Source organism: Indicator indicator, chromosome 1 (assembly GCF_027791375.1).
Source record: "Indicator indicator isolate 239-I01 chromosome 1, UM_Iind_1.1, whole genome shotgun sequence".
Classification (NCBI taxonomy): domain Eukaryota; kingdom Metazoa; phylum Chordata; class Aves; order Piciformes; family Indicatoridae; genus Indicator; species Indicator indicator.
The window spans coordinates 63,440,295-63,466,273 of record NC_072010.1 but is presented as its reverse complement, the minus strand read 5'-3'; the positions used below and the strand labels follow the sequence as shown (position 1 = coordinate 63,466,273).

The 25,979-nt window shown below is 40.9% G+C and overlaps 1 protein-coding gene across 1 annotated transcript in view; it reads left to right on the top strand.

Annotated features, from left to right (window-relative positions):
* Positions 1-15,644, top strand: part of IRS2 (insulin receptor substrate 2) — a 44,056-nt gene extending 28,412 nt beyond the window's left edge. Inside the window, exon 2 of the mRNA XM_054381536.1 lies at positions 15,589-15,644. Coding sequence (XP_054237511.1) covers positions 15,589-15,644 — 56 coding nt within the window. The remainder of the gene's footprint in view (positions 1-15,588) is intronic.
* The last annotated feature ends 10,335 nt before the right edge of the window (positions 15,645-25,979 follow it).

Sequence of the window (25,979 nt, the reverse complement as noted above, 5' to 3'; positions counted from 1 at the left end):
TCTCCTATTTACAAGCTTGGTTTTGTTAGCTAACCCTGTTCTTAGCTGCAGTTCTTGTAACCAAAAATCCACATAGGCATGCTATGAATGCAGGGATGATAATGGGGATGAGGCAGATGAGGCTAATATTAACACAGTATTATCTTGCCATCTAGGAACTCTTGATATTTGCCTTTTACCAGGAAAGCACCATTGCAGCTGCAGGCATTATGACAGGGAAGAAGAACCATTGCAATCACTTATCCTGACTTCTTTTCAAGGCTACCCATGCATCACATTTCCAGTAGCCTGAATATCCAAGTGATGTGACAGCTACTGTCATAGATGTCACATACAACTGTTGCACCAGACTAGCAGAATGTCATGCCACCTTGCTTCTCCTTCGATAAATGTGTTGAAGAGTTCATTTACATTTTAATGGTACCTTCCCAGTGCCTGCTCTGACAGACATGTAAGTATTACTAAGTTGAGTTACACGAGAGGTTGTTTTTTGTTTTTACTTTTTTTTAACACATTGTGCTTGGTGGAACTTGTTCTTCACTATTAACAATGCATTGTCTTCTGGGTTTTGGGTTTTTTTTCTGAGGAAGACAAGAGTCAATGTCTTACAAATGTAATGAATGGCAGTGTGGTCTTCCTACATGCTGAATTTTTAGAACTGAGGATTGTATTACAAGACAAAGATGAATGTAAACTAATTCTTTCCCTACCCCATGAGACACTTATTTTTCAGTGTAGGGGGGTTAAATCACAGCAATGCATAGACTAATACTAGATCTGAAATCAGTTTAAGTAGTCTATCTGATTTTGGTTTTGGTTTTAAATAATGCTCTAAATGGTTCTAAGACATTCTAAAATGCTGCTTGTTCAAATCTGGAACTAAAAAAACAAATACCCTTGACATTTTCTGCGTGACGCCCCCCCCTCCCACCCCCCAGCACTGAGTGTAGTACCTGCTGAATTCAGTGTTTTGAACTTCAGATTAGAAGTAGCCCTCTGTACCAATTAAGCCACTAAAAAAATGGCTAAAATGCATACAGCAACTTTAAAACAGAAACTTGACAATATAGTCAATTCTTCTCTATCCTGTATATTTCACAAAGGCATATGCAATACTTACATTCTTAATTTAGTTTACAGAATGGAACCAAAATGTGTAAATGTTAGGTTTGCTAAAACTTCACAATGTATATTGGGTCTTTGTACATTTTGCCTGACTTACCTTAAATTTAAAATATTTTTTGCTATATAATCTTAACAGTTATTAAGCAGTGTTTTCTTTTTGGGTACGTACTGTTTCTGGATATCAAGATGTTAAATATATTTCTTGCTATTGTGATATGACAAGAGACTTAACTTATCTTGCTGTGTCTTCCAATGTACACGCTGTATATAAGGATAAATGTGATGCTGCTGGAGACCAGAATAAATGGAACTAGAGTAGTGTATTGTATTTAGTCTGTATTGATCATGGATGCTCTCCTTAATAGCCATATGCAATAAAATACATTATTTATGAAAGGAGTAAAGTATTTGTGTGCTGGTTTTCTCTAGGAGTGGGGTGGTTTTCTGGTTACTTACATAAAATCAGTTTAATCTCTCTTTTAAATAGAAACACACTTTTCTTGAATAAATCTTACTGCTTTGCATGTGATTACCTGGTTTCCTTTTAAAACTTCTTAAAAATCATGAAATAATTTTAAATCTTGTTTAAGAATAAAAAGACCAGTATTTTAAAGGTGAAATTTATATAACTAGAAGCAGAACTTGGTCTTAATTTTTAATTCCTATTTTAAAAGTGAGTGAAAGACTATGTGAGTCGTCCTGACAGCATATTTAGTGAGAACTGACTTGCCCTGTACATGCTGTATAGTCATAGTATACACTGGTACAAAATAAACAGGAACTTAATGCATCCACTGGTTAGGGACTCACAGGTGCAGTCATACACACCATGGGGTCACTTACACTCGAATAAATGATCCTGTTTCAGTGCTCTTTGCACCAAGATAAATGACCTGTGTGAGAGTCATTGACTTATGACAGGAACTGTGGTGATGGTGGGCAGGGGATAAAAAACAGTAGGTTTGTAAAAAGCTTGATGTCCATTTCATAGCAGAGTCTTGCTGAGATCTCCTCTGCTTAAGCTGGAGTCTCTGAGTGACATGTCTTTGTTGATCCTATGCAAGTCCTGCTAATGCAGGAGTGTTGCAGCCACTGTTCTGAGGGCAGCTGCTGGATGGGTGCAGAGTGCATGATTCCTTAGCTGACCAATTCCTTAGCACGCTGTGTAGAGTAAAACAGCAACATTCCATGTGTGCCAAGAAAAACAGCCTTTGATTGGAGCATGCTGCAGAAGCCACCTCCTTGACATGCTGGCACCTCTTATTGGGAAAAGATTTTAGCTTATATACATGGTTGGATTTCACTGGTTAAGTGATTGATAACAATGAGTGTAAAAAAACAGCCACTCTGAGCAAGAGTTATCTTTGGTTAGGGATTCGACTAGGGCCTCAGTGTAGGCATGCTGCTAGGGATGTGCTTGGGACTTCTGTTAGCTACTTCATCCATTAAGGGCTTCCAGGACTTCTGTAAGTGGGACTCTGAGTCTCTAATGCTGGGGATTCTACAACACAGCAATAAAGGACTTCTGAGATTCTCTGCTCTCTGCATTTCTGGAATCTTACTGCTATACGGCAGTGGGGTTTGTGCCTTCATTCGTCACCCAATGGCCCCCAAATTGGGAGAAGAACACAGGGAGAGACATGATGTTTCTGAATCATGTTTAAAGTCATTTGACTTGTCTTGGGGGACACATGTTATACTCACCTGGTCACATCTACCATTAAGTGGGCTGACACTTTCATGGTTACCTTAGGTTGTGGGGGTGGTTGAAGGACCATATTGGTACAATTTTATCTTAAAAAGACAAAACTTTGTTATCGTGGTAAGCTCAGTTTCTTTCTCTGGAAATGGCTTGAAGAGAAGTTCTGTTTGTGGCTGCAGCAAGATCATTCTGTGACTGCTGGAGTGTTCATATAAGCCACAGAGTTCAGATACAAGTCACAGATAATATATATGCTGCTTAGGACAGAACAGTCAGTTCCTTCTCTCATCTGTCTTGACCATCTTGCCTGCAAGCTTTGGTAGGGGAGACAAATTGGGAGACTGAATTTTACACTGCCTACATCCTTGAAGAGAAAGAGCGATGGCTTTAGCCTGAAATCACTCTGGAGAAATACAACTAGCCAAAAGTATCATCTTCTTTTCTGCTGTCAATAGGATATGATACCACAGAGGAAAAATGTGTTTGATAAAATGTCTTGAAGGCTGGTGTCAGATTCTCTGGTGGGTTCAGCTTTGGATAATCCGATGATAAAGTAAACCACTGAACACTTGGCCCACCCACAGCACGGGCTGGTGTGATGTAGACTGCTTCCAAACAAGGTGACATTTGCACTGACCTGAGAGTGGTGCTCTTAAGTCCTTGTACAGTGACTATACTTAAAGATTTCAAAGCAGTCTATGGCTTCCAGCCTTCTCAGGAACCTTGGTTTACATTTTGTGGTACAGGGTTTGTGGAAGGGCTGATAAATATCTAAGTGTCTCCGCAGCATATGTGGTAGTTTTGGGCTGTGCCTAGAATGAAGTTACCTTGAGCACTTAGCTGTGCCCTAAAGCTTAGAAGCATTCCCAAATTCTTCAGTGTCCCTGAGGAGCACTACATAAGACATCGTCTTTCAATAGCCTTTGAATAATGAATGCAGGACAAGCAAGTTGCCTTCTTCAACACCTATTCCTACTGTTCAACTTGCTCAACTTTTTGTTCTCAAAGACTATGGGAAGAAGAAAGGATTCCAGTCTTTGCTATGGTAATTCTGTACTCATTTGTCATTACTCAAGAGTGAGGAAATGCAACCTGGAGTCTGCTTTTGGGAGAGCCATTGCTGAAGAGTATAAAAGGAGTAGATTTGGCCATAGATGCACACCTTCATGCTTTGTGGGGGACAAATCATCTACCAAATATTTCACTATATTACTACTGCTTCAGTCTGTTCCAGATGGCTTTTCCATCTTTAGGCAGCTCTTGCAGAGACATCAAGACGGCCTGCAAAACTCACCTGACTTGCACTTGGCTTTTCCTGGGGGATAAGTCTGTGAAAGACTCTGCACACAGAGATTGTATTTAATGAATGGGTAGTTTGCTTTTTAGGAGCCCTAAATATTTAACTTACAGTTGATGACAGATATTTACTGGTACAATTTGTGACATTTAGTGAGAATCTGACTTCTGGAAACAGGACTTACCTGAAATATCTTAATGGCATCACAAAATATAGGGACAGGAAATGTCACCATTCACTTTTGAAGATATAGATCCCTGTGGAAATTTAATGTTTTTTTAATTTATTATTGTGGTGTGTCCAATCTATTTATCAAGCTAAACATGTTTTACAATGTTCGAACTAGGGATGGATAAACCTGTGGGATAGATATGACACATAACATTGATTCATATGAACTACAGCCTCATATTTTTTTCATATTATTAGGCAACATAGTTTCATGTGTTGAACATATGGCTGCGAAAGGTTTTTGAAAAGTCTGCTTGATCCTCAGTATTGCTTTATAGGACTTCTTTGCATCTTCTCTTTCTCCCTCTGCTTAAAGTGAGGAATAAACACAGTCATAAAAACACATCAATAAGTGCCAAACTGAATGAGAAGGTAGATGTAGAAGGTGAGGAGCACTACTGCAAAAATATTAGCTATTACACAAGGAAGAAGATACAAACATCAGACTATGCTTACATACTGTAAATGGAGGAGGCAGAAGATGAAATTTGACACACCTCGAAACATCCATTAGTACAAATACGAGGAGGGCCTAAATAAATGAACAGGATTCCCTTACCTGGAAAAATGCTTGCTGCAGATGAACCAGTCAAATTGAACTCCCACATTTGACAGGAATGAAACATTAATTTTTTTATTCTCTCTCGACCTTTGAAATTTCTGGTACTGCTCCTAAAAATAGTTTCCCTTCTCATTAAGTGAAGATTCCTGTCTGAAAATGTGGGTGTACCAAACAATGCAGTTATTACTTCCCCATTCATTTGTTAGCCTGAGTGATCTGTATTTCAGAGGTGAACATCCAGGCCTACCATTTTACCTTGGAGAAATTCCATCATGGAATTTTTGCCCAAGCAAAAGGTTCCAGACTTAGATCTTGTAATATGACTTAGATTTTCCCCAAGAAAATTAACCTGAAGTTTAACCTTAATTCAATAGCTGATCAAATGATGAAACTTATATATAAACGGATATACTTCATCTCCACTAGAATATTTACATGTGAAAAGTCTGACCTTAAAACAGTAGAGTTAATATGCGATCCTAAGTGTTTTTAACAGTTTCCTCTCACCCAGGCATAATGGCTTTTGGACAAATTTGTGCACAAAATGACTGGAAAGGTCTCCCAGTTAACTCCTGCGAGATCTCTGAGGTCTAAGTTTGGGTGCTACAATACATTATAACCCTATCTGACAAAGCAGTTACTCCTGGGAAAAAAAATTATATTTTCTGTATCATTAGCTCTTATATTGACAGTTGACCTGGTTTTAATGCAGTTATCAAAGAGAAGGGAACTAGTGAGACTGGTTACTCTCAGATAAAATTTGTGTCATTTGCTCAAGAGTGCTCTTACTGAAATGCAGATTAAACTCCACGTTCAACATGATAAATCCAAAAAAACAATACATCATCGCGATAGAATTCTCTGACAGTTGCAGCCAGTATCATTTTGTATCAGGAGACACAAATACTTTCCATGTGTCAGGAGAGAAACTGTCCTTTGTGTTACAGAAGACTGGCAACTCCTGCCTGCTTAGGAGGCTCAAGGCAGAGCAGGGCCTCTGCACAGGACTCCCACTGCTCGCTGGGCATTAGGAGTGAAGCTGGACAAAGCAACCTGTTCTCAACAAACCTTTTGGACAGGTATTGCCATCCTGCAAAAGGACCAGAAAATTCAGTGAGTGGTATTCTGTGCCATTACTTCAGCAGTGATAAACCTAGGTGAAGCTGTCATGTTTCATGTAAATGTGCATATGCTTCAAATAAGCTACAGAGATAGGGAAGGAATAAGGGATACAGTAACTACACTGCCATACCTATCATTTTACTTAATCTTACCTAGAGATAGCTGAGAGATGTTTACCCCTTCCCTGCAGATATTACCTCAAGTTATCTTGCACTTGCCGTGGAATCAGGGTATAAACACAGGCACTGGAAAGTAAGTTTACACTGAGCTCGCCCTAAGCAGGGTCACCCGGATTACCTACAACATTCCCACAGACTGCTCTTTTACTGCTGCCAATTTGCAGTCTAAATATCACAAGCTGTTGCACAAAGATAAACCCTGGGGCTCTCCGTGGCCACAGATGAGGAATATGCCACCATTGCATTAATGGTGATTTACTGCAACTGAAGCTCTGACTCAGAGTCGTTGGTGAAGTTGTTTATGTATTTTTGATATTTTGGGTTTTGGACCTTGCATCCTTCAAAGGTCTTTCTGTGTTGTGGTGTAAGATAGCCTTTGAGCAGTACCTCAGGAAATACAATTAGAGTCAGTTTTTTATCATGTCTATCAAGCTGTTCTGTATAAATGCCTTGATTTGTAAGTGGGATACACAAAGAACATATTTTTTTGCCTAGAACATCAAACACAGCAATGACTGCCTGTTTTCTCAAGGCTAATCTGCTTTTAAATGACTTTTTTGTTGGTTCCTCTTCATTGTGTCAATGCAAGCAGAGAGGAATTTTCATGTCTAGTTTCTGCCTTTAGCCAATGAATCATTAAAGCAATCCAATATTAATTTCAGCTGCAGATAAATGAATGTTTCTCTAAGGGCTTCAGAAGAGTAAAGGTTAAAATTTAACCTTATTTATCTAAAGAACAAATATTGAAGTATTTCTAGTTTGAGCAGAGTCTTTTCTTAGTAATGAACTTGACAAAAGAGGAGTAGTATTTTCCTTCTCTGCCTTTGATGCAGATTCTGCATTATTTCAATCAAATAATGGTTTTGATATTTCACGGAAAATACTTGGACAATATAAACATTTCATTGCTTTGCTGACTTTGTCTGTATTTCTCATAAGGTAACAGATCCCAGGATTTTTCTGTTTCTAAAGGAATAAAGAAAATGAGGTTTCTAATTGAGCAGATGTAGTCCAATGCCTTCAGAACCAGAAAAGTGGTACTGCAAAGAAATTCAAGACAGCATAATTTTCATATTGGAAACCTCTCTTCAGGTAATTAACAGGCTCAATTGTTAGGTGATGTACTTGGAGAATTCCATTGCTGGGTTATATCTGTGACCTTCACTCATTTACACACATGCAGGTTAGGAGAAATATCCAGGGGTTGTATTTGGAAGAACCTCATTTATGTTTGGACTTGCCTTTACCCTCTCTAGTCATTGCACTGCCTGTCCTTAAGCTCCAGCAATTCTGTCATTTCCCACTGTGATTGTTCTCAGTTTGATGTATAAAGCAGCAATGTACCTTCTCGGTGTGTGAGATGCATCATTGCTCTGTGGGTGAAGTTCTCCCATGCTGTTAAGTGAAATGCTCCAGTTCTCCTCTTCTGCAGAAGCAGCACTCCATTCTTATAATTTACAGTGATAAAGGCCTAATTATACTAATTACACTTGTTACCAGACAAGAAATCTCAAGTTCCGTGTGCATTCAGATATAACTTGACATGTCAGTGCACCAGTTGACATATATTTGGAGGATGTGTTTTGTTTTGTTTTGCTGGTGAGTGGGTGACCATTTTACTTGTCCTGTAGCACAGAAGATCCACAAGGCAAAGAAATATTGTCCCTTGAATGAAAACAGAAATAGCAATGCATCTCCACCTTCTGTCAGCCTCTGAAGGCTTCATCTTCCTGCCTCAGAGCTTGAACCACCAGCTGTGCACCTCTCAGTGCATCTGCTTAAATTATCACATCAATCTATATGACTTAGATGTAGTGAGGGTAAGAGCTCTACAAAATTCTTTTTTCAACCCCTGACTTAAGGAAAAGGGAATTGAAGTGGGGTTTTTTTTGTTTTGTTTTGTTGTTTTTTTGTGTTTATTTCCTTTAGCATTTCAGGTTTTCCAGGAGCCTTTCATGGAAGAAATAAAAACCTACAGCTAAGCACAGAGCAATGTGCTTCATTATGTGGGAAACACCATAGCCTTTACAGCTGTGGGTACAGAAGCAGTGTAGAAATGGATGGTGTCCTCCCTAGCTGCTGGGACAGGAAGAGCTAACAGGATGGATGAATCATCTGCCAGGCTCTGTTCAAGTTGCTCCCTCTCAACCAGCCACACCAGTGGGGGATGTCACAAAACATCAATCTCAGCCTTGGCCAATTCTTTCTGTCGTTGTATTCTCCCCACTGAAAGGGCCAGAGCAGGACCCTTGAGGGATTTTAGCCCCTTCCTCAAGGGCGGCTGCTGTGGTAGAGTGGCCCCTGGCAGCCCCTCTGGCTGTGCTGCTCACACAGCTTCCCTGCACTGAGGCAGGCCACTGGCCCCTCCACTCACCCCTTCACTGACTGTGTGGTGCAGTGATCGCTCGGATTGTGTCCGCTTCATTTACAGCACTAAAGAGGCTTTCTTGGCTGCTGTGCTGTGCTCCACTTTCTGGGATCCTCTGTTTGATTTTGATGCATGCCTCCTTGGCAAGAAGCAAGCATTTTGTTTACCTCTTAAAAGAAGATTCATTAATATGTTTTTCCTGTTCTAGTTTATTTGTGTGTCATTTACCCTGCGTAGGCAATTTTGCTTTCCTACTTTTTTTGTTGTTGTTGTTGACTGGGGAGTGGGGGAGGTTTGTTTTTGTCATTGATGCGTTGGTGAATTAAGTATTGTTTGCAAAATGAAGCACATGCTTGTTGTGGTTTAGAGATTATTTTCTTTCTTTCTTTTCTTTTTTTTTAAGTTTCTGAGCCAAGTTTTGGTAGCAGTTATTTTTATGCAGCCCCACTGAAGTCGATAAAATTGCGTAGTTATGACTGAGCATTGTATTAAACCCACTGTAATTTCCTCTCATGCTTTGTTTAAAAGGGTGTATTTATGTGAGTTATTTACTACTGACCACTGCTGGCACCAATGGCCCCTCAAAAGGACTAGATGCAGTGTGAATGTTAACAAATGAAGCCCCTCTCCTCTATTTCTAAACTGCCAGGATACCATAACCTGACAAATTTTAAAGAAACAATGCTGAAGATCTCAATCTGCATTAATGTTGTTACACTACTGCAAAAGCAGTGGTGCTATTTTAGCAGAGAAATCAAATTCAGGTTTTTGAGAGTGTAGACAGGTTGATCAAATAAAGCAGAGGGCAAGTAATAATTTCACAACTTTCACTGCACTGTCCTACAGAGGATGTAACTTTTTTTTTTTTCTTTCCTCCTTGGTATTTCCAAATGATGAGATGACAGTTTGGCATAGTTTCTTCTTCTTTTTTTTTTTTTTTTACATGCATCAAATGATTTTTTCAAGCTTTCTGTGACCAGTTTGTATATTCTGGAGGGGCTGTGAAATGAGAAAATGTAGAGTGACTCAGCTCACAGTGCAAGTTTTGTTGCTGCTTTTAAGGAAGGGAGTGGTGGCTGGGGCAGTGTGGCAGGCAGTGACCTGTGAACAGTAACCTGTCACTGCCTGGGCTTGGAGAGCTGATCAGGTGGAGGAGAATAGGGGAGGTGAGACGCACAGCATATTACAGGGGCTTACAATGCCCTCATATGGTTATTTAAGCATAGGAGTTCATACAAAGCACTAAGCGTAGGACATGCTTTTTCATTCCTCAGTCACAGTATCACAGTATATTAGAGGTTGGAAGGGACCTCAAGAGATCATCAGGCCCAACCCCCCTGCCAAAGCAGAATCACTTAGGGTACTCTGCAAAGGAATGCATCCAGGTGGGTTTTGAAAGTCTCCCCTTTCCTCCACAACCCCCATGGGCAGCCTGTTCCAGTGCTGTCACCCTCACTGTAAAGAAACTTCTCCTCATGCTGAGGTGAAATCTTCTATGTTCAAGTTTGAACCCATTGTTCCTTGTCTTATCACTGTGAACCACTGAAAAGAGATTGCCCCCCTCCACTTGACATTGATGAGATCTCTTCTCAGTCTTCTCAAGACTAAATAACCCCAGGGCTCTCAGTCTCTCTTCATAGGGGAGATGCTCAAGTCCCCTAATCATCCTCGTGGCTCTCTGTTGGATTCTCTCCAGCAGGTCTCTGTCTCTCTTGAATTGGGGAGCCCAAAACTGCACACAGTATTCCAGGTGTGGTCTCACTAGGGCAGAGTAGCGAGGTAGAAGAACCTCCCTAGACCTGCTGGACACACTTTTCTTGATGCATCCCAGGACACCATTGGCTCTCCTGGGCACCAGGGCACATTCCTGGAACTTAATTAAGTTTGTCCTACAAACAGTTGTTTTGGGATGAAATTATTTTAATAATGTAATCAAATGCATTCAAGGTCAAATTGAAAGAAAGAACTAATGACTGCATTCTGGAAGAAAGGCACTTTATGTTCATTGCCTCTCTGTCAGGAAATGGCTGAGATCAATTTTCTCTTCCTATAAAGCCATAGCACTAGAGCTTAAAAGATTTATGTTAAAAAAAAATAAATCTCCTCATTTCAGGACAGAAAAAAATGTGATTGATTTGCTCCCTCAAAAAAGGGAAATCCTTGTCTAATTAACACCCTGATTTGATTTAAGATAAAGCATTAGATGATGGTGCATAATGATATTTTGTTATATATTCTATTTTCTCTTCTCTTAGACCAATAAGTTACAGTCAACAATGCAACAACATTTTCTGCTGGCCCTGTGACCACAGTTAGGAGGACTTTGAAAGCCAGCTTCCACATTCCCTCTTCATAAGAGAGACACATTCCACAAAAGTGTTAAGATCTCTTTGTCATCCTGACTACCTAAGTTTTAAGTTTAAAACCTGTTTCCTTGGTAACTAGACTTGCTAGGCTAGTCTACTCCCACCATGTGTGCAGAGGCCAACATATGCTGTACAAAGCTTATTGAGCCATTTAATAAAAACACATTTAATGCATTAGCTTTTTTGCACTAATTTTAGAGGGCTCCTGGGAGACAAAAGATAAACTTCGTCTGCTCCTTGCCTTGTTCTGTACAAAATCTTCTGCTGGGATTCCAGAAGGTATCATGATGGAGGATGGGGACAGTCCCTTTGTGAGAGGAAAATTGTTCTTTCACTGGACTGGCCTCTCTCCATTGCAGCTAATTCCTGGATTCCTTCCTGGATTCCTCCCAAGTGTGGTCAGCTGCAACACCAATTTACTGTACTTTTTCTGTCTACAAATGCTGCTGTAGACATTCAAACTCGGTTATTCACGGCATATCTCTGCGTTGTCGTCACATAGCTCTGTGACAGGCAGCTACTTGGATATTCCTGACTGGCAATTTGACTCTCCACACCCAGACAATGTACATTCATAGCGTCTTGGTTGCCTGCCACTCAGCCCATCTGTTGGTTTGACTTTTTGCCCATTTAAAAGTCAGTCAGACAGGGGTGTAGGTGCCAAGAAAATGTGAATTGAGAGGGGGAGTCTGCATAACACTGCTGGCAGAGCATCTTCAGCAAAAGCCTCCTCCTTTGTGGCAGCCATCACTACCAGATGCCTCCCTACAGTAGGTTACAACTGCTGACATTTGCGTACCAAGAAAAGGATACATGAAGCAGAGAAAAGGAGAGAAGACGTTTCAGGGGAGCCTTGGCAACTTACAAGGCAAGCTGTGCTGCTGCAGGTACTCGGCTCACAGCACAAAAAGAGATGCATGAAACTTGTGGGGTATTAAAATGTCACTCAGTAGGAAGGAGAGCACATTGTCAGGGTACTAGGGTAAACCTGAGGGAACCTATTACACTTGAGAAGAGAGCCATTGACCCAATTCAGTCAGATGCAAGAAGCCAGTAAAGGTATTTCTCCTCCTCTTCCATGTAGGAGATGTGATCTATACAAGATCTTAGCCCTTGAACGGAGAGTGGAGATTCGAAGTTGATATCGCTTAAGATAGATCATCTCTCACTTAGCCACGATCAGGTTGTGCAGTGAAGAGGATTAACTCGTCTGAGTATAACCTTTATAATCTGAATCTGGAGAGTGTCAGGCTCATGCTTGCTCTCAATACTGTCTATAAATGCATGTTTCATTTCAAGTCTGGCTGACCAGGATCACTTTATCTGTGCAGCCAACTTCTGTATCTGTCTTCGTTCCTTGGACAGCTCTTCTTTTCTGCCTAATAAATGTTACTGCTGCTGCTATTTACACCAGAGGAACAGATAACCTCTTTCCATCATCATTACTACACTTGAATATACGAGGGAAATAACTTCAGAGTTGGTCAGTGGGAATTTGCTCTATCAGTGGCTATAGTTCAGCAGTACATTGCAACCTAACTAGTGTTTCATGGATAATTTTCTTTTCTACTCAAACTTATAACATAAATAGATGTGTGGGGGCAGTCCAGAGTATTTTAAATTATTCTTTATAAATTAAAGAAAATAATCACCCCAAACAAGGTGAATAGCTCTGTGTTATCTGAATTACTTTCTTATCTTTCCAGGTTTTTGTTTGTTTGTTTAGGGGTTTTCATTCATTTGGATTTTGTTATAAACAAAGACATGACTTTCCTAGCTACTCCATAAAATGCACCTTGGCACCAGGAATTTATAAGTAGTGCAGAGGTTATATTTATCTTCTCATGAACCCAAGAAAGGAGTTTGTGGAAGTCACTGAAAGCAAACAATTGCCCAGTTTTCCATCTCAGGGTTTGCTGCAGTGAATAAGACTGTCCCAACTTCACTTCTACCTTCTCTTTTTTTCTCTTTCTCATGTGTTTTGACCAATGTCTAATCCCAAGCAGAGAATCCCAGCTTCCACCAACATTAAGCAATGTATTAAAGAAGTAATACACCACAAGTGATGTCTGATGCTGTGTTCTTCTTTCCCGGATAGCTGCAAGTAATGCTGAGGAATCTGGTGCTCAACATGTTGTCTCTGAGCCAAGAGTTAGGGACCAGTGCCTGAGGGGACAAGAAGCAGATTTGGTGTGCCTACTTGTCAGTTAATAGTCAGCCTTATGTTGGACTTCCTCACTACAAGGAAAAAAGAAAGTCAGAAGGCACTAAAAATCCTAAACAATAGCAACAATTCTTCCCCCTCCCCCTTTCCCATTTCTGTGTAGTCTTTGCAATGCAAATTTACTGCCACATGGCCCACATTCATTGCCTTTCTCCTGACCTCTATCCACTTTGGTCTTTGGCAGGATATACCTTACGGACACCTTTGTGTCTGTAAGTTGTATCCTGCACAGTCCTCTACCTTGTCAGCATGATGGGGATCAGCTGGAAGTGGGTACTTATGCTTGTCCCCCAACCGTGTCACTGATCCATTCTCCGGGAGGTGGTTGTAGGGGGCTAGGATGAGTCTTGGTTGCGATCAGGGTTGTGGGGACAGAGAGAATGGTAGGGATAAGATGGGCCATGTTATCATAAGAAGGAGAAAAGCAGATAGCTTTGGTGGAAGAGGGGAGTTCAATAAGCCATGACTGAGAGAAAGAAAGAGATGTAGGGAGAGAAGAGGAGACAGGAAGTAGAAGCGAAAGCACTGGAGGTGCTACTTTTCTCATGCTATTTTCCTGCACTCAGGAGTGAAGTACGCTAAAAAAGTCCCACTGTCTGGAAAGGTGTTAGTGAGGAGAAACCACACCCTTATTCTCACTTGGAGCCACCTGCAACATGGCATTTGGTATCATGAAAGATTCAAATAGCAATGTGTAAACCCAAGAGTGTGCCAAGGTAGTTGGATGTTAAAAGATCAGTTCGTCCTCTGAACAGAACAAACAACATCACTGAGGCAATACTTAATATTTAGTCTGACTGGCACTAGGAAATATGAAAGTTCTAAGAACTGCAAAAAAATGTCAAATACTCTCCTGTTGTTAATGTATTGCAGTCGAGTGAACAAAATTCCAGTCAATGAAAGCAGCTTTTTAAAATAGTACAGCCTAATTCCTCACTCTTCTTCTGTGTACTCTGCAGGGACTCTTGCCAGCAGCTGAATTGCTGCTTTTTGGTCCCAGAAAAATATTGCTTCCCGTCCCCCCCTTATTAAAGACTACTCAGAACTTAGCTGAGAAAAACAAACATTCTTTATTTAAACATTTTGTTAAAATCAGATTAATTATTTTGGCGTGTATTTTTCAATAAGCGTTTTTCAACAGCAGTTCTTCTGTATCTCTTGGTAGCCATGGATTATTGAGAGAACTAAATGATCAGTCCTAATTAAGGTCCATTTCCCATTCTGGATCGCACATTGTTATGCCAGTGTTTTGTAAAATGCAGCTTTTTGAGTTCCAGATTTGGATATTCAGCCTTAACATAGTTAAACCAAATAATAAACCTGTCTAATATATGTATAGAATGATAGAATGGTTTGGGTTGGAAGGCACCTCCAAAGGCTATCTAATCCAACTCCCTGCACTGAGCAGGGACATCCTCCATTAGATCAGGTTGCTCACAGTCTTGTTGAGCCTGACCTTGAATACCTGAAAGGATGGGGCCCCAACCACCTCCATGGGCAACCTGTTCCAGTGTTTCACCACCTTCATGGTAAAGAACTTGCTCTAGTATCCAATCTCAGTCTCTTCTTCACTGCTTTAAAACCATTGCCCCTCATCCTATCACTACAGACCTTTGTAAACAGTCCCTCTTCAGCCTTCTTGTAGATCCCCTTCAGGTACTGGAAGGCCTCTAGTAAGTCTTCCCAGCACCTTCTCTTCTCCAGGCTGAACAAGCCTAGCTCCTTCATTCTGTCCTTGCAGGAGAGGTGTTCCAGCCACCAGACCATCTTTGTGGCCCTCCTCTGATCCCTCTCCATCAGGTCCACATCCTGAAGGCTCTGGAGCTAGACACAGTTCTCCAGGTGAGGTCTTGCCAGAGCAAAGCAGCAGAATCACCTTTCTCAATCTAGAGGCCACACTTCTTTCGGTGCTGCATACTCTTTGCATGTTCTGTGTATTGTCTTTGTTTAAGTTCTATGCAGTTGCTTCAATAAATATCCTGCATTAAGTACCATCCTCTTGCCCATTTGTAGCACAGCACTGTGGAGGATGCACTTCCAAAACAGGTCAGTGAATTTGCAGGCTAAAGCAAGAAGAAATTATTCTGATGCCACAGTCATTCACAACCAAGTTAAGTTAGCAGAGGGAACTGCTATTGGAATAAGCAGTCCTGCTTTCTCCTTGCCCCTGTGCGTATTTCCCCCTTGGCCCCTTGATACTATGCCATCCCTGGTGCCACCACAAGGTTTCATGCAGCTGCACAGTGCTTTGGCCAGGGAAACTCATCCAGGAAAACGCTATGCCAGGAAAAGTGTCTTGGCTGGCTCAAACACGAGTCCATTCCGCTCTGGTCCACTGCATTGACAGGCACATTCTGATGCCAGAACAAGGGATAGGGCAATGTTGAGCCAGAAAAAAATGAAGGTGATGGGAATATGGGATTGCTTCTTTTGGCCTCAGCACCAGACCAATGTGTTTGTGGAACTAAAGCCTCTGAGTGCCAGGTCTGGATCTCTTGAATTAATGTAGTTAAACCACGAATAAATTCTTACTGTGGCAGAGAACTTTATCTGGCCTATGGTAAGTAACATCCATTTCTTATTCAGTCAGGTTTCTGGAATACAGGCAATAAATATATTTCTTTGTAATTGTTTTTGTGGAAGTTTGCATAACAATGCTTGACTGCAGCAAGTCTTTCCTGGTTTGAGTCAGGCTGCACTCCCTTTTGTTGAACTCCAAGCTGAGATATCAGAGACTGCCACACACATTTTTGGCACATTTTTTGGGAAATTAATTGTCCTCATGAACTGACAATGCACTGCAGCAATCACTGCTGAGGTCTTCACTATTTCCCAGTGCAAAGCCTATGGCACAGTGTGCTTACTTATGTTTAGTGGGCAGGAGATCAGCAGAAACCACTAGCCTGAAAGGTGTTCTGGCTGGTGCCCTTCTCTGCATGCCTCTCTCCATAGTCTTCCATGACTACAGGAAATGAGATTAATGTAAGGGTCTGCAATAAAAGACATTTTGTCAGGTACTTGAATAGTTATGATTCAGACACTCACTGTCTTTACTAGTGGCATTTATGTGTGAGTGAGCACAGCTTATGCCACACACTGTTAGACTAAAGCTGTTTGCACAATGCCTCTAAGTGAGGTAATCTTGTATGAGGCAAGGACCATCAGGATGGCCAGTCCTCAGAGGAAATATGTGCAGTTGGGTGCAAAAATGGAAGTCATCCAAACATTGCACAATTGCTCACTCAGAAATCCCAAATGAAAAAACAATCCAGATGACCTACATGTAGGGATGGATCAGGGGTTTTACTGGCTGGGTAAGGGTTTTGGAAAGTAACAGAGAAGTGAGTCCCTGTTCCCATGAGCATGTAGTGTAGCTGGCAGAAAGTCCCCGACAAAGCAAGGCTGAGCAACAGATGGGAGGGTAGCCCAGTGCAACTCAAATGAAGTGCAGACATCTCAGATGCATGGAAGAAGCAAGTTTAAAGGCTTTGCAGATAGTCTTAGGTTTCAATAGACAGCTCTAGGTGAGCTGATGACAATGGGACACTGGTTTTACCCTCTGGCTTTGTTCAATAAGAACAGCGAATATAGATATCTTAGGTTGGAGAAAAACACTTCTACCGATATCCAAAATAGCAGCAGTAGGGTGAAAGGACAAATCTTTTACAAACCACACCAAGTTAGGGTGTGGAACACTGGAAGTATAGATGTATCACTAGAACATCAGGAAATAAAACTGCTTTTTCACTTTTACAAGACATTTCCATACCTCTAAAAAACTCTTCCTATTTATTTTCTTTTATAGTCACACATTCCTCACCCCCACAGTCCCCCCCCACCCCCTTTTTTTTTTTTTTTGTTTTTTTTTTGTTTTACTAGGTTCGAGTTGGGAAACATCTTTGGTTGTCAGAGCGCTGCTTTCATTTGCAGTTCTACTTTGTTTTGCAAAATCATTCAGGAATTCTTTTTTATCCAAAGGCAATTGTTAAAAGCATTTCAGTAAAGCCTCTAAAAAGAAAGCCAGCTATTCTTTCGTTATCCCCTTTGTCTATATTTTTTCTTATTCTCCCCTTGCCTTTGCTGATGACCATTAATTTGTCCATTTAGAATCCAAGGAGAAGCTTGCTTTTGTACTGCCCGAAAAAGACAGTGTTATTTTCTGTCCTTCGCAAGGTGTCACATGTGCAATTTCCTTCCTGCCTCGAGGTCTGAAATCAGCACAACAATGCCTTCTTCCATCAAGGACTCGGAGGCTCCTCTGCAGCAAAACACTTGAACAAACACTTAAAGTTAAGCCTCTGCATAGCCTTATTTAGGGAGATGGAGAAGTATGAATGTGTCTTGAAATGCACAGAATTTTTGTGTAAGCATTCTGAAAATCTGCATTCAAAAGGGAACTGATGAATTTTTTACACTAGAAGTTGCTTTTCACTTGAAATGGCTTTTCAATTGATAGCAAAATTTCACATCATTCAGCATTCCACGAGAAGAAAAACAATAAACTCCTCAAAGCCAAGCTTCCAACTGGATTTTTTTTTTTAAATTCTCACCAAACATGACAAATTAAGCAAATTTTAGCTGAACTCTTCTTTTATCCAGGAAGAAAAAAAAATACGTATTGACCCTAGACTTAAACTATTAAACAACGTGAAAAATAAGAGAAAAAAAAAAAACCTGTTCAGGTGTTGTTTGCTTGGATTTTTTATACTTTGTAGTATATAAATCAGCCTGAAAATTTTGAAGATTAGATATGGGTGACTCGTGACACGCAGTCGAATTTCCCATGATCAGTGTGGTTGGGTTTGATAAGACTTTTTTTCAGACTGTTGTCTTCTTTGGAAGGACAGTTTGCAATTTCTGCTTTCTGGAACTGCAAAGTACTTGAAAGCCTACCTGAAAATTTGTTCCTTTTACCTTATTATAGTCAGATACATGTCAGCAATTGCTGTATATCCCTAAAGTTGTTTTCAGGATCACTTTGTGGGCAGGGTATCATGAAATCTGTTAAGAGGTCCAAGGACTGGCACTGTGTAACGAAGAACTGTAAATATTTGCATCAGATGAATGCACTTAAAAATAGGTGATTATATGGTTTCTGATGCAAGGAATTCATCAGGAAGTCTTTGCACAAAGAGTCTGAAATGTTATTTGGATTAAGGTGTTGCTGTGTTGCTATCCCAGATGAAGTGTAGAATTTATATAAACATCTTTCCCTTGCTGAGGATCAAACGATTCAAACAACTTGTTTGGGTGGTTTCCATACTAAAGAGAACTGTGTTTACATCATGAGCAGCTGTTGCTGTGGTTTGGTCCTGTACAAAACCAAATCAAACTAAAAACCTATTTAATTTCACATTTATTACCTTGTTTTCAATCCTCTTGGACATAGCAGCTGCTTTGTTCATCTGGCAGCAAAAAATTCAAGCAGTCTGGACAGAAGGAAAAATCCTGTCTAGTGGGATCCCCAGATTTTGGTCAGTGCTGTTGTGCTTCCTCTGCTACTTCCCTCCAAAAATGAGAAAGAAAAGAAGAAGAAAGGGAGATTTTTTTTCCTTTCAACTGGCTTTATGTGAGCTATATAGAGACATCACGGAATCACAGAATCACAGAATGTTAGTGATTGGAAGAGACCTTGAAAGATCATCTAGTCCAACCCTCCCTCCCAGAACAGGATCACCTATACCAGATCACACAGGAAAACATCCAAGCAGGTTTTGAATATCTCCACAAAAGGAGACTCCATAACCCCCCTGGGCAGCCTGTTCCAGTGTTCCATCACCCTCACTGTGAAAAAAATTTTCCTCATGTTTCCGTGGAACTTCCTATGCCTCAACGTCTATCCATTGCTCCTTGTTCTGTCATTGGGCATCACTGAGAAGAGCCTGGCTCCATCTTCCTGGCACTTACCCTTTACACATTTATAAACATTAATGAGGTCACCCTCATTAGTCTCCTCTTCTTCAAGCTAAAAAGCCTCAGCTCCCTCAGTCTGTCCCTGTAAGGAAGATGTTCCCCTCCCTTAATAGATTATTTTTGTGGCTCTGTGCTGGACTCCTTCAAGCAGAGAAGAGACATTGTCTACTGACACCTAACTTAGCCATTGGAGCTCGTTTTTCTTCCTCTGTCAGTAATACGAGGAAAGGATCCAGCAGCCTCAGACATCAGAGTTCTGCCCTGAGCATTACTCTCTGGAATAATCCTGGAGTAGTCATCACAGCTTCATTAAGCATCTCTAGTAGGAGCACTTGGAGAGTGCCTTTGAGATCAAAGACCTGGGATTGTGTGTTCATAACTGATAATTTAAAACCAGGCTCTGCCCCCCGATCAACTGCTCTGAGTTTCCTGAGAGAAGATCAGGGTCCTTTTCTCCCTTAGGAATTAAATGTTAAGTCTTATTCTTCAATGGGTTTTGTTTCCATATACAAATATTCAAATCTTCCTTGTGTAACTGTGATAGCATGAGTACTTTAAATGAATACAAGCATAAAGGACAACGTAGCTCTTTATATCTTCTTCTTTTTGCAATTAATATGGCCCTGACAAGAATGTCACAGATGACACCAAGTTAGGTGGGAGTGTTGATCTTCATGAGGGTAGGGAGGCTCTACAGCAGGACTCGGATAGATTGTATCAATGGGACAATGATAATGGGATGAGCTTCAACATGGTCAAATGCCAGGTCCTGCACTTGGGTCACAACAACCCCAAACAACACCACAGGCTTGGGGAAATGTGGCTGGAAAGCTGTCTGGCAGAAAGGGACCTGTGGGTCCAACAGGCAGCTGAATACGAGCCAGCAGTGTACCCAGGGGACCAAGAAAGCCAATGGCATCCTGGCTTGTATTAGAAATGCTGTGTCCAGCAGATAATTAATGATAGAACAAGAGGGAATGACCTCAAGCTGCCACTGGGTAGGTTTAGACTGGACATTAGGAAAAAAAAATCATAGAAAGAGTGGTCAGGCATTGGAATGTGCTGCCCACAGAGGTGGTTGAGTCACCAGCCTTGATGTGTTTAAAGGTCATTTGGATGTGGTGCTTGGGGATATGATTTAGGGGTAAACCTTGCAGAGCAGGGTTATCGGTTGGACTTGGTGATCCTGAGGGTGTTTTCCAACCTGAATGTTTCTGTGATTCTGTGATTTCGTGATTTTTTTCTTTGATGTTTAAAACCTGTGTATTAATGAACCTCATCTTGCCTAGGTAGTTCAAGTCAGGTCTGATGAAAGCCACCTTTGCTTTCGTTTTTTGTTTACATTAAATGTCTTTTTAAGCTTTGGTATGGGTGGCTGACCTTTAGAATAAAAAGCTATACTAGTACAATGCATCCAGAAGCATTAAACAATTGTAATGACAGTTTAATGACAGTTAAATGAAAAGTGACTGGCTGGGCTGAGGTACAACTCTCAAATTTATGCTGCTAGGGGAACTTAGTGCTCAATGTTTTGTTTGTTGGTTTGTTGCTTTTTTTTTTTTTTTTTTTTTTTTTTCCGAGGGAGATTTATATCTACAACTCTGGCTTCAGAGGCACCCTGCATTATATTTAAAGGAACTCATCTTCTTTTCTCTGGAATGCAAGATCAAGAGAGTGCTTACACATTAAAAATGAAAAACTAAATCAAACATCAATGGCTTATTCTTTAAAGTAAACAGAGCAAAGGCTATTGGTGTCAGCCACAGCAGCAGTCAGGTGAGTGCTGACAAAGGAAAGAGAGCAAAGAAATTCTTTCTAACTGAAGAAATGATTGGTGATTTTTAAAAAACTTTTTCCAGGGAGAAAATGCTATTTTTAAAGGAATAATAATAATAATGGTAATAGTAATAATAATAATAATAGTAATAACAACAGAAGGCAGACTCGTTTGCAGTAAAGTGATTGCACATTATACAGCTTACATACTCAGAAAAGTGCTGAGCACCCCAGGTGCTGAGCACCCCAGGTTCGAAGAGGTGAGTAGAAAATTGGGTTATGCCCTCAGAATCAAGCCCAATGTCAGGATGAGGCAATGCTTTAGGGAATGACTCCTGAATTTATCATTAATAAGCTGTAGGTGAGGAACTCCAGACCCATATGCAATTTTGCCAATAGGGAAAGCTATGTTGCACAGTTATACTAAAGGACACAGCAATTAGCTGGCCCTACTGCTGTTTACCTCACTTCTTTGTGAAAACAAAGCTTCAGTTTAATTTCTCAGGCTACCTGGATTCTGTCATCTGTTTTGGTTTTCTTAAGTCCATGTGTTCCATTAGAGGTTACCTCCAATTCAACAAAGTGAAAAAAAAAAAAAGAATATGTCAATGGAAACCAGTCTCTTCTATAATACGACAGAAATAAGAAAGAAGTGCATTTTCATATAGTGGCAGGTATGTACCAGAGTGGAATTTCAGTAACTTATCAATGATAATATCATCTTAACAATGAGAAGACAGTGATTCCAGGCTTTGTCTTACTCCATTTTCCTATGCAAGGCTGTTACTATCACAAAGGAAACAGCCTGGTCTATTCTTATTTTGAATCATGTAGGTAATGCCAAGGAAACAAAACCTGTCTGAACAGCAGCATTGCAGTGATTTCTGGCAGCAGCATCCTACTATTTGCTCTTGCTTTGGAGCCTTATGCAACAAATACTGCTGGTTTAAATGAAGTGTAGGAGGAGTTGAAGGCAATGCAGGCTATCTGCTGGGAATGTAAGACAGATGGCTTAATGTCATAAAGTTGCTTCTCAGATGGATTTAAAAATTATTTCAGACAATGGATATATTTGCAGCTTTGTTGCATCCTCTGCTACAACTACAGCCTGGCCAGTTTGGGGTGCAGCCCCTCTTCTCCACTTGCTGAAGTGCCAGCAGTGTGAATGCACGTCTGTATGTTCATGAGAGGAGTTTTGCTTAGTAACAACACATCATTTCCAGATGCCTGACTGCAAGTGAATAATTTTTGTTGTTGTGACGGTTTCTATTCTTACTAGTGCTGCCATTTTTTCAAACAATAATGTCAAGTTTTCTTGTCACAGCTGAGCCAAATGAATAACTGCTACCCCTAAAGAGGCCATCATATTTCACCCTTTTCCTTCTCACAGAGTCACAGACTGTTAGGAATTGGAAGACACCTCAAAAGTTCATCTACTCCAACCCCCCTGACAGAGCAGGACCATCTAGAGCAGGTCACACAGATACACGTCTCTGGGCAGCCTGTTCCAGTATTCCGTCACCCTCACAGAGAAAAAGTGTTTCTTTATGCTTACGTGGAACTTCCTGTGTTCCAGCTTGCACCCATTGCCCCTTGTCCTATCATTGGACATCACTGAGAGGAGCCTGGCTCTGCCCTCCCGACACTTACCCTTCATGTATTTACCCCTCAGTCTCCTCTGAGCTGAAGAGACCAAGCTCCCTCATAAGGGAGATGTTATTTTCCTGCCCTCTTTCCCACATCTTTGTATTTCTTGTCCCACTCATAATTCCCTTCCCTTTCTCTTTAAGCTGACTCCCTCATTTGAAAAAAACAACCAACCAAACAAAACCAAACAAACCAAAACCAACAAAAAACCCCCAACCCAACCCAACCAAAACCCCAAAAAACCCACCAAAAATCCCCCAAAAAAAAAACAACACACAAAACAAAACCTAAACCAAACCAAACCACCCCCCCCAAAAAAAAAAAAAAAAAAACCAACCATTGAACCCAGCAACCCTACACTTTCTTTGTTCCACTGAGTTTTAGAAATATTTTATTGAACCAAATTCACTAAACATCTTGGTTGTCCCCCCACTTTACCAGACAAACAGCAGAGCTGGCACAAGCTAAGTGACAGCATGGGTGTGCAGACATGGCGAGTGAGTGCAGGCTTTCTTTTTACCTGCAGCAAATTACTTGGCTCATCCTACTGAAAAAAGCTGTACTCTGAGAGCCAGTTTAAGATGTTCTGAGTTTTCCTGTCCCTCTTCACACTGACTGTTCTACTACTTTCTTAGCTGTGCTGATACAACTGTGGACATGTTGCAAAGTGGAACATTGAAATGATCAAAATCCCTCTTCAAAACTAATTTTTTTTAAAGGATAAGGATAAATCCCTCTATCCTTCTGGTTATCAGAGCACAGCCCAAAGCAACCCTATAGCCCTTTAGCCCTTTTTCAGTTGGCAGAGCTGGGAGGGCACTGAGATGCACCTGAAAACCAGGTGAGTTTGCAAAGATGGGAACCAAATGTCTGTGAAGAAGGAAGCAACAAACTATTTGCCACTGCTTTGCCATTAGAGAAAATACATGTCTAAGTTATGTGGATTTAGTTTTTGTATTCAGTGCAGGCTGAAGTGAACACAAGTGGGAAATTTCAGCAACAGATGAAGCAGAATTTCTAACCACTGATGTAAGTACAGATTTTTAAAGTGACAACAAAAGGCTAAGCACATCAAGGTGACAGCTGTGTTTTCAGCATTGATCACATAAATTGAGAACTGGTGCCTGCTGGGAACAGTTCATCCTTTCCTGGGGTCCAGCATTAACAAAGGACTAATTTTGCTGTAGGACCTTGTGGGCCTTATTTGTTACACCTGACTGAATTGTATTTAGGAAATCTATAGTAAAGAACATTTTCTAGGTTCATGGTGAAAGAAGTGCTCACCATCATAGCCATGACTGCTTGGCATAGGAGAATGTGAAGTACAGTATGATATTCTCTGAAGTCCAGATTAAGAAAACCTTCAAACCTACTACGTCCGAATAGTTCTTTTTCTAGGGTTACATCCACCCTCAATCAACAGCACATAATGAGCCACCTCATGCTGTAATTTATATGCTTGTATAAAATACAACTGTCAGCTTAGATGTTTACATGAGACACAGATTTTTGCTTGTAGAAAGAGAGCTGAATTCTTTGAGCGTCAGGCAGGAGGGAACATTCTCTGCCCACGGGGTTAATGACTTGTTTGTATTAAACACAGAAAGAGTCCCTAGCAAGTTTCTGTTTACAGTGAGATGACTGCACCTGAAAGGGACATTAATACATCTCAAAGTTAGATGGAGAGGGCCACTTTAGGACAAGTGTCAAAATTATCACTCTGATTAAATTGCAGATCTCAGGTATCTGTGGTGGATAAACGTAAATTTGCCTATGACCTTGACAGGAGCGTTTGCCATAATGAGATTTTCTTCTGAGAGTGAGTTTCATCCTAAGAAGAGTGTGCGTGGGAGCTTCTGGTAGTATTTGAAGCAAGGAACAAAAGAAAATTCATTTGAGTGGATCTTAACTACAGGCATATATAATCGTTATTCTCTTAAATCACTTTAAATTTTAATTTAAACCAGGTAATCCATCTGTAACAATTTGACGCATGGCAAACGGTTGTTTTCCGTAACTGTTTCTGCATCTGCTTCTTTATCTATTTCTTAATGTCTGTCTTGGGATAAAGTGGATTTGATGGTGACCACCAAGGTGTTATTTTTTTTCCTCTGGATGTGAAGACCTTTAAATCCTGGGTTGTTTTTCACTTTTCTCTACCAGCACCACAGTGAACATGTTTTAGAAAGACTGAAGACTTAGTCTTCCTTCTGTAATATTTTTAAATTATTTTAAATACAGAGCATCATTGCAAACAAAATCTCTTTCAATTAATAGTGTTAGCCAGAGTCTCAAAGTCTTTCCTTAATAAAGAGAGTGCTTATGCTGAACCATAGATATAACTGGAAACAAAGATGTTTCAAAGAAACATTCTTGATGAACCATATTCTCATAGTAAGAGATGAAAATAAATTTGTTTAAAGTTTCAAATGCGTGATTAAATAAGCGAATAAAAAGTAATACAGTGCAGGCTAGATGTTATTAGCATGTATAACAGTATTATGGAACATTATGAAGGTGCCTAATGACTGGAAGAAAACAAATGTCACTCCAGTCTTCAAAAAAGGCAAGAAGGAAGGCCCAGGCAACTACAGACCAGTCAGCCTCACCTCCATCCCTAGAAAGATGATGGAGCAGCTCATCCTGGAGGTCATCTCTAACCACATGGAAGACAAGAAGGTTATCAGGAGTAGCCAACATGGACTTACCAAGGGGAAATCTTGTCTGACTAACCTGATAGCCTTCTATGAAGTTATGGCCAAGTGTGCAGATGAGGGCAGAGCAGTGGATGTCAGATATCTTGACTTCAGTAAAGCTTTTGATACTGTCTCCCACAACATCCTCGTAGAAAACCTCAGGAGTGTGGCATAGATGGTTGGTCAGTGAGGTGGATTGCAAACTGGCTCCACAACAGGGTTCAGAGGGTTGTCATCAATGGCACAGAGTCAACTTGGAGGCCTGTGGCAAGTGGTGTCCCCCAGGGATCAGTACTGGGTCCAGTTTTGTTCAATATCTTTATCAACGACCTGGATGAGGGCATTGAGAGTACCCTCAGCAAGTTCACTGATGATACAAAACTGGGGGGGTTGGCTGACACCCCCTCAGGCTGTGCAGCCATCCAATGTGACCTGGACAGGCTGGAGAGCTGGGTGCAGGCAAACCTCATGAAGTTTCATAAGGACAAGTGCAGGGTCCTACATCTGGGGAGGAATAACAACAGGCACCAGTACAGGTTAGGGACTGCCCTGCTGGAAAGCAGCTCCACAGAGAAAGACCTTGGAGTGCTGGGGGAGAGCAAGTTCTCCATGGAACAACAATGTGCTCTTGTGGCCAGGAGAGCCAATGGGATCCTGGGATGTATCAGGAAACGTGTGTCCAGCAGGTCTAGGGAAGTTCTTCTACCTCTCTACTCTGCCCTGGTGAGACCACACCTGGAATACTGTATCCAGTTTTGGGCTCTGCAGTTC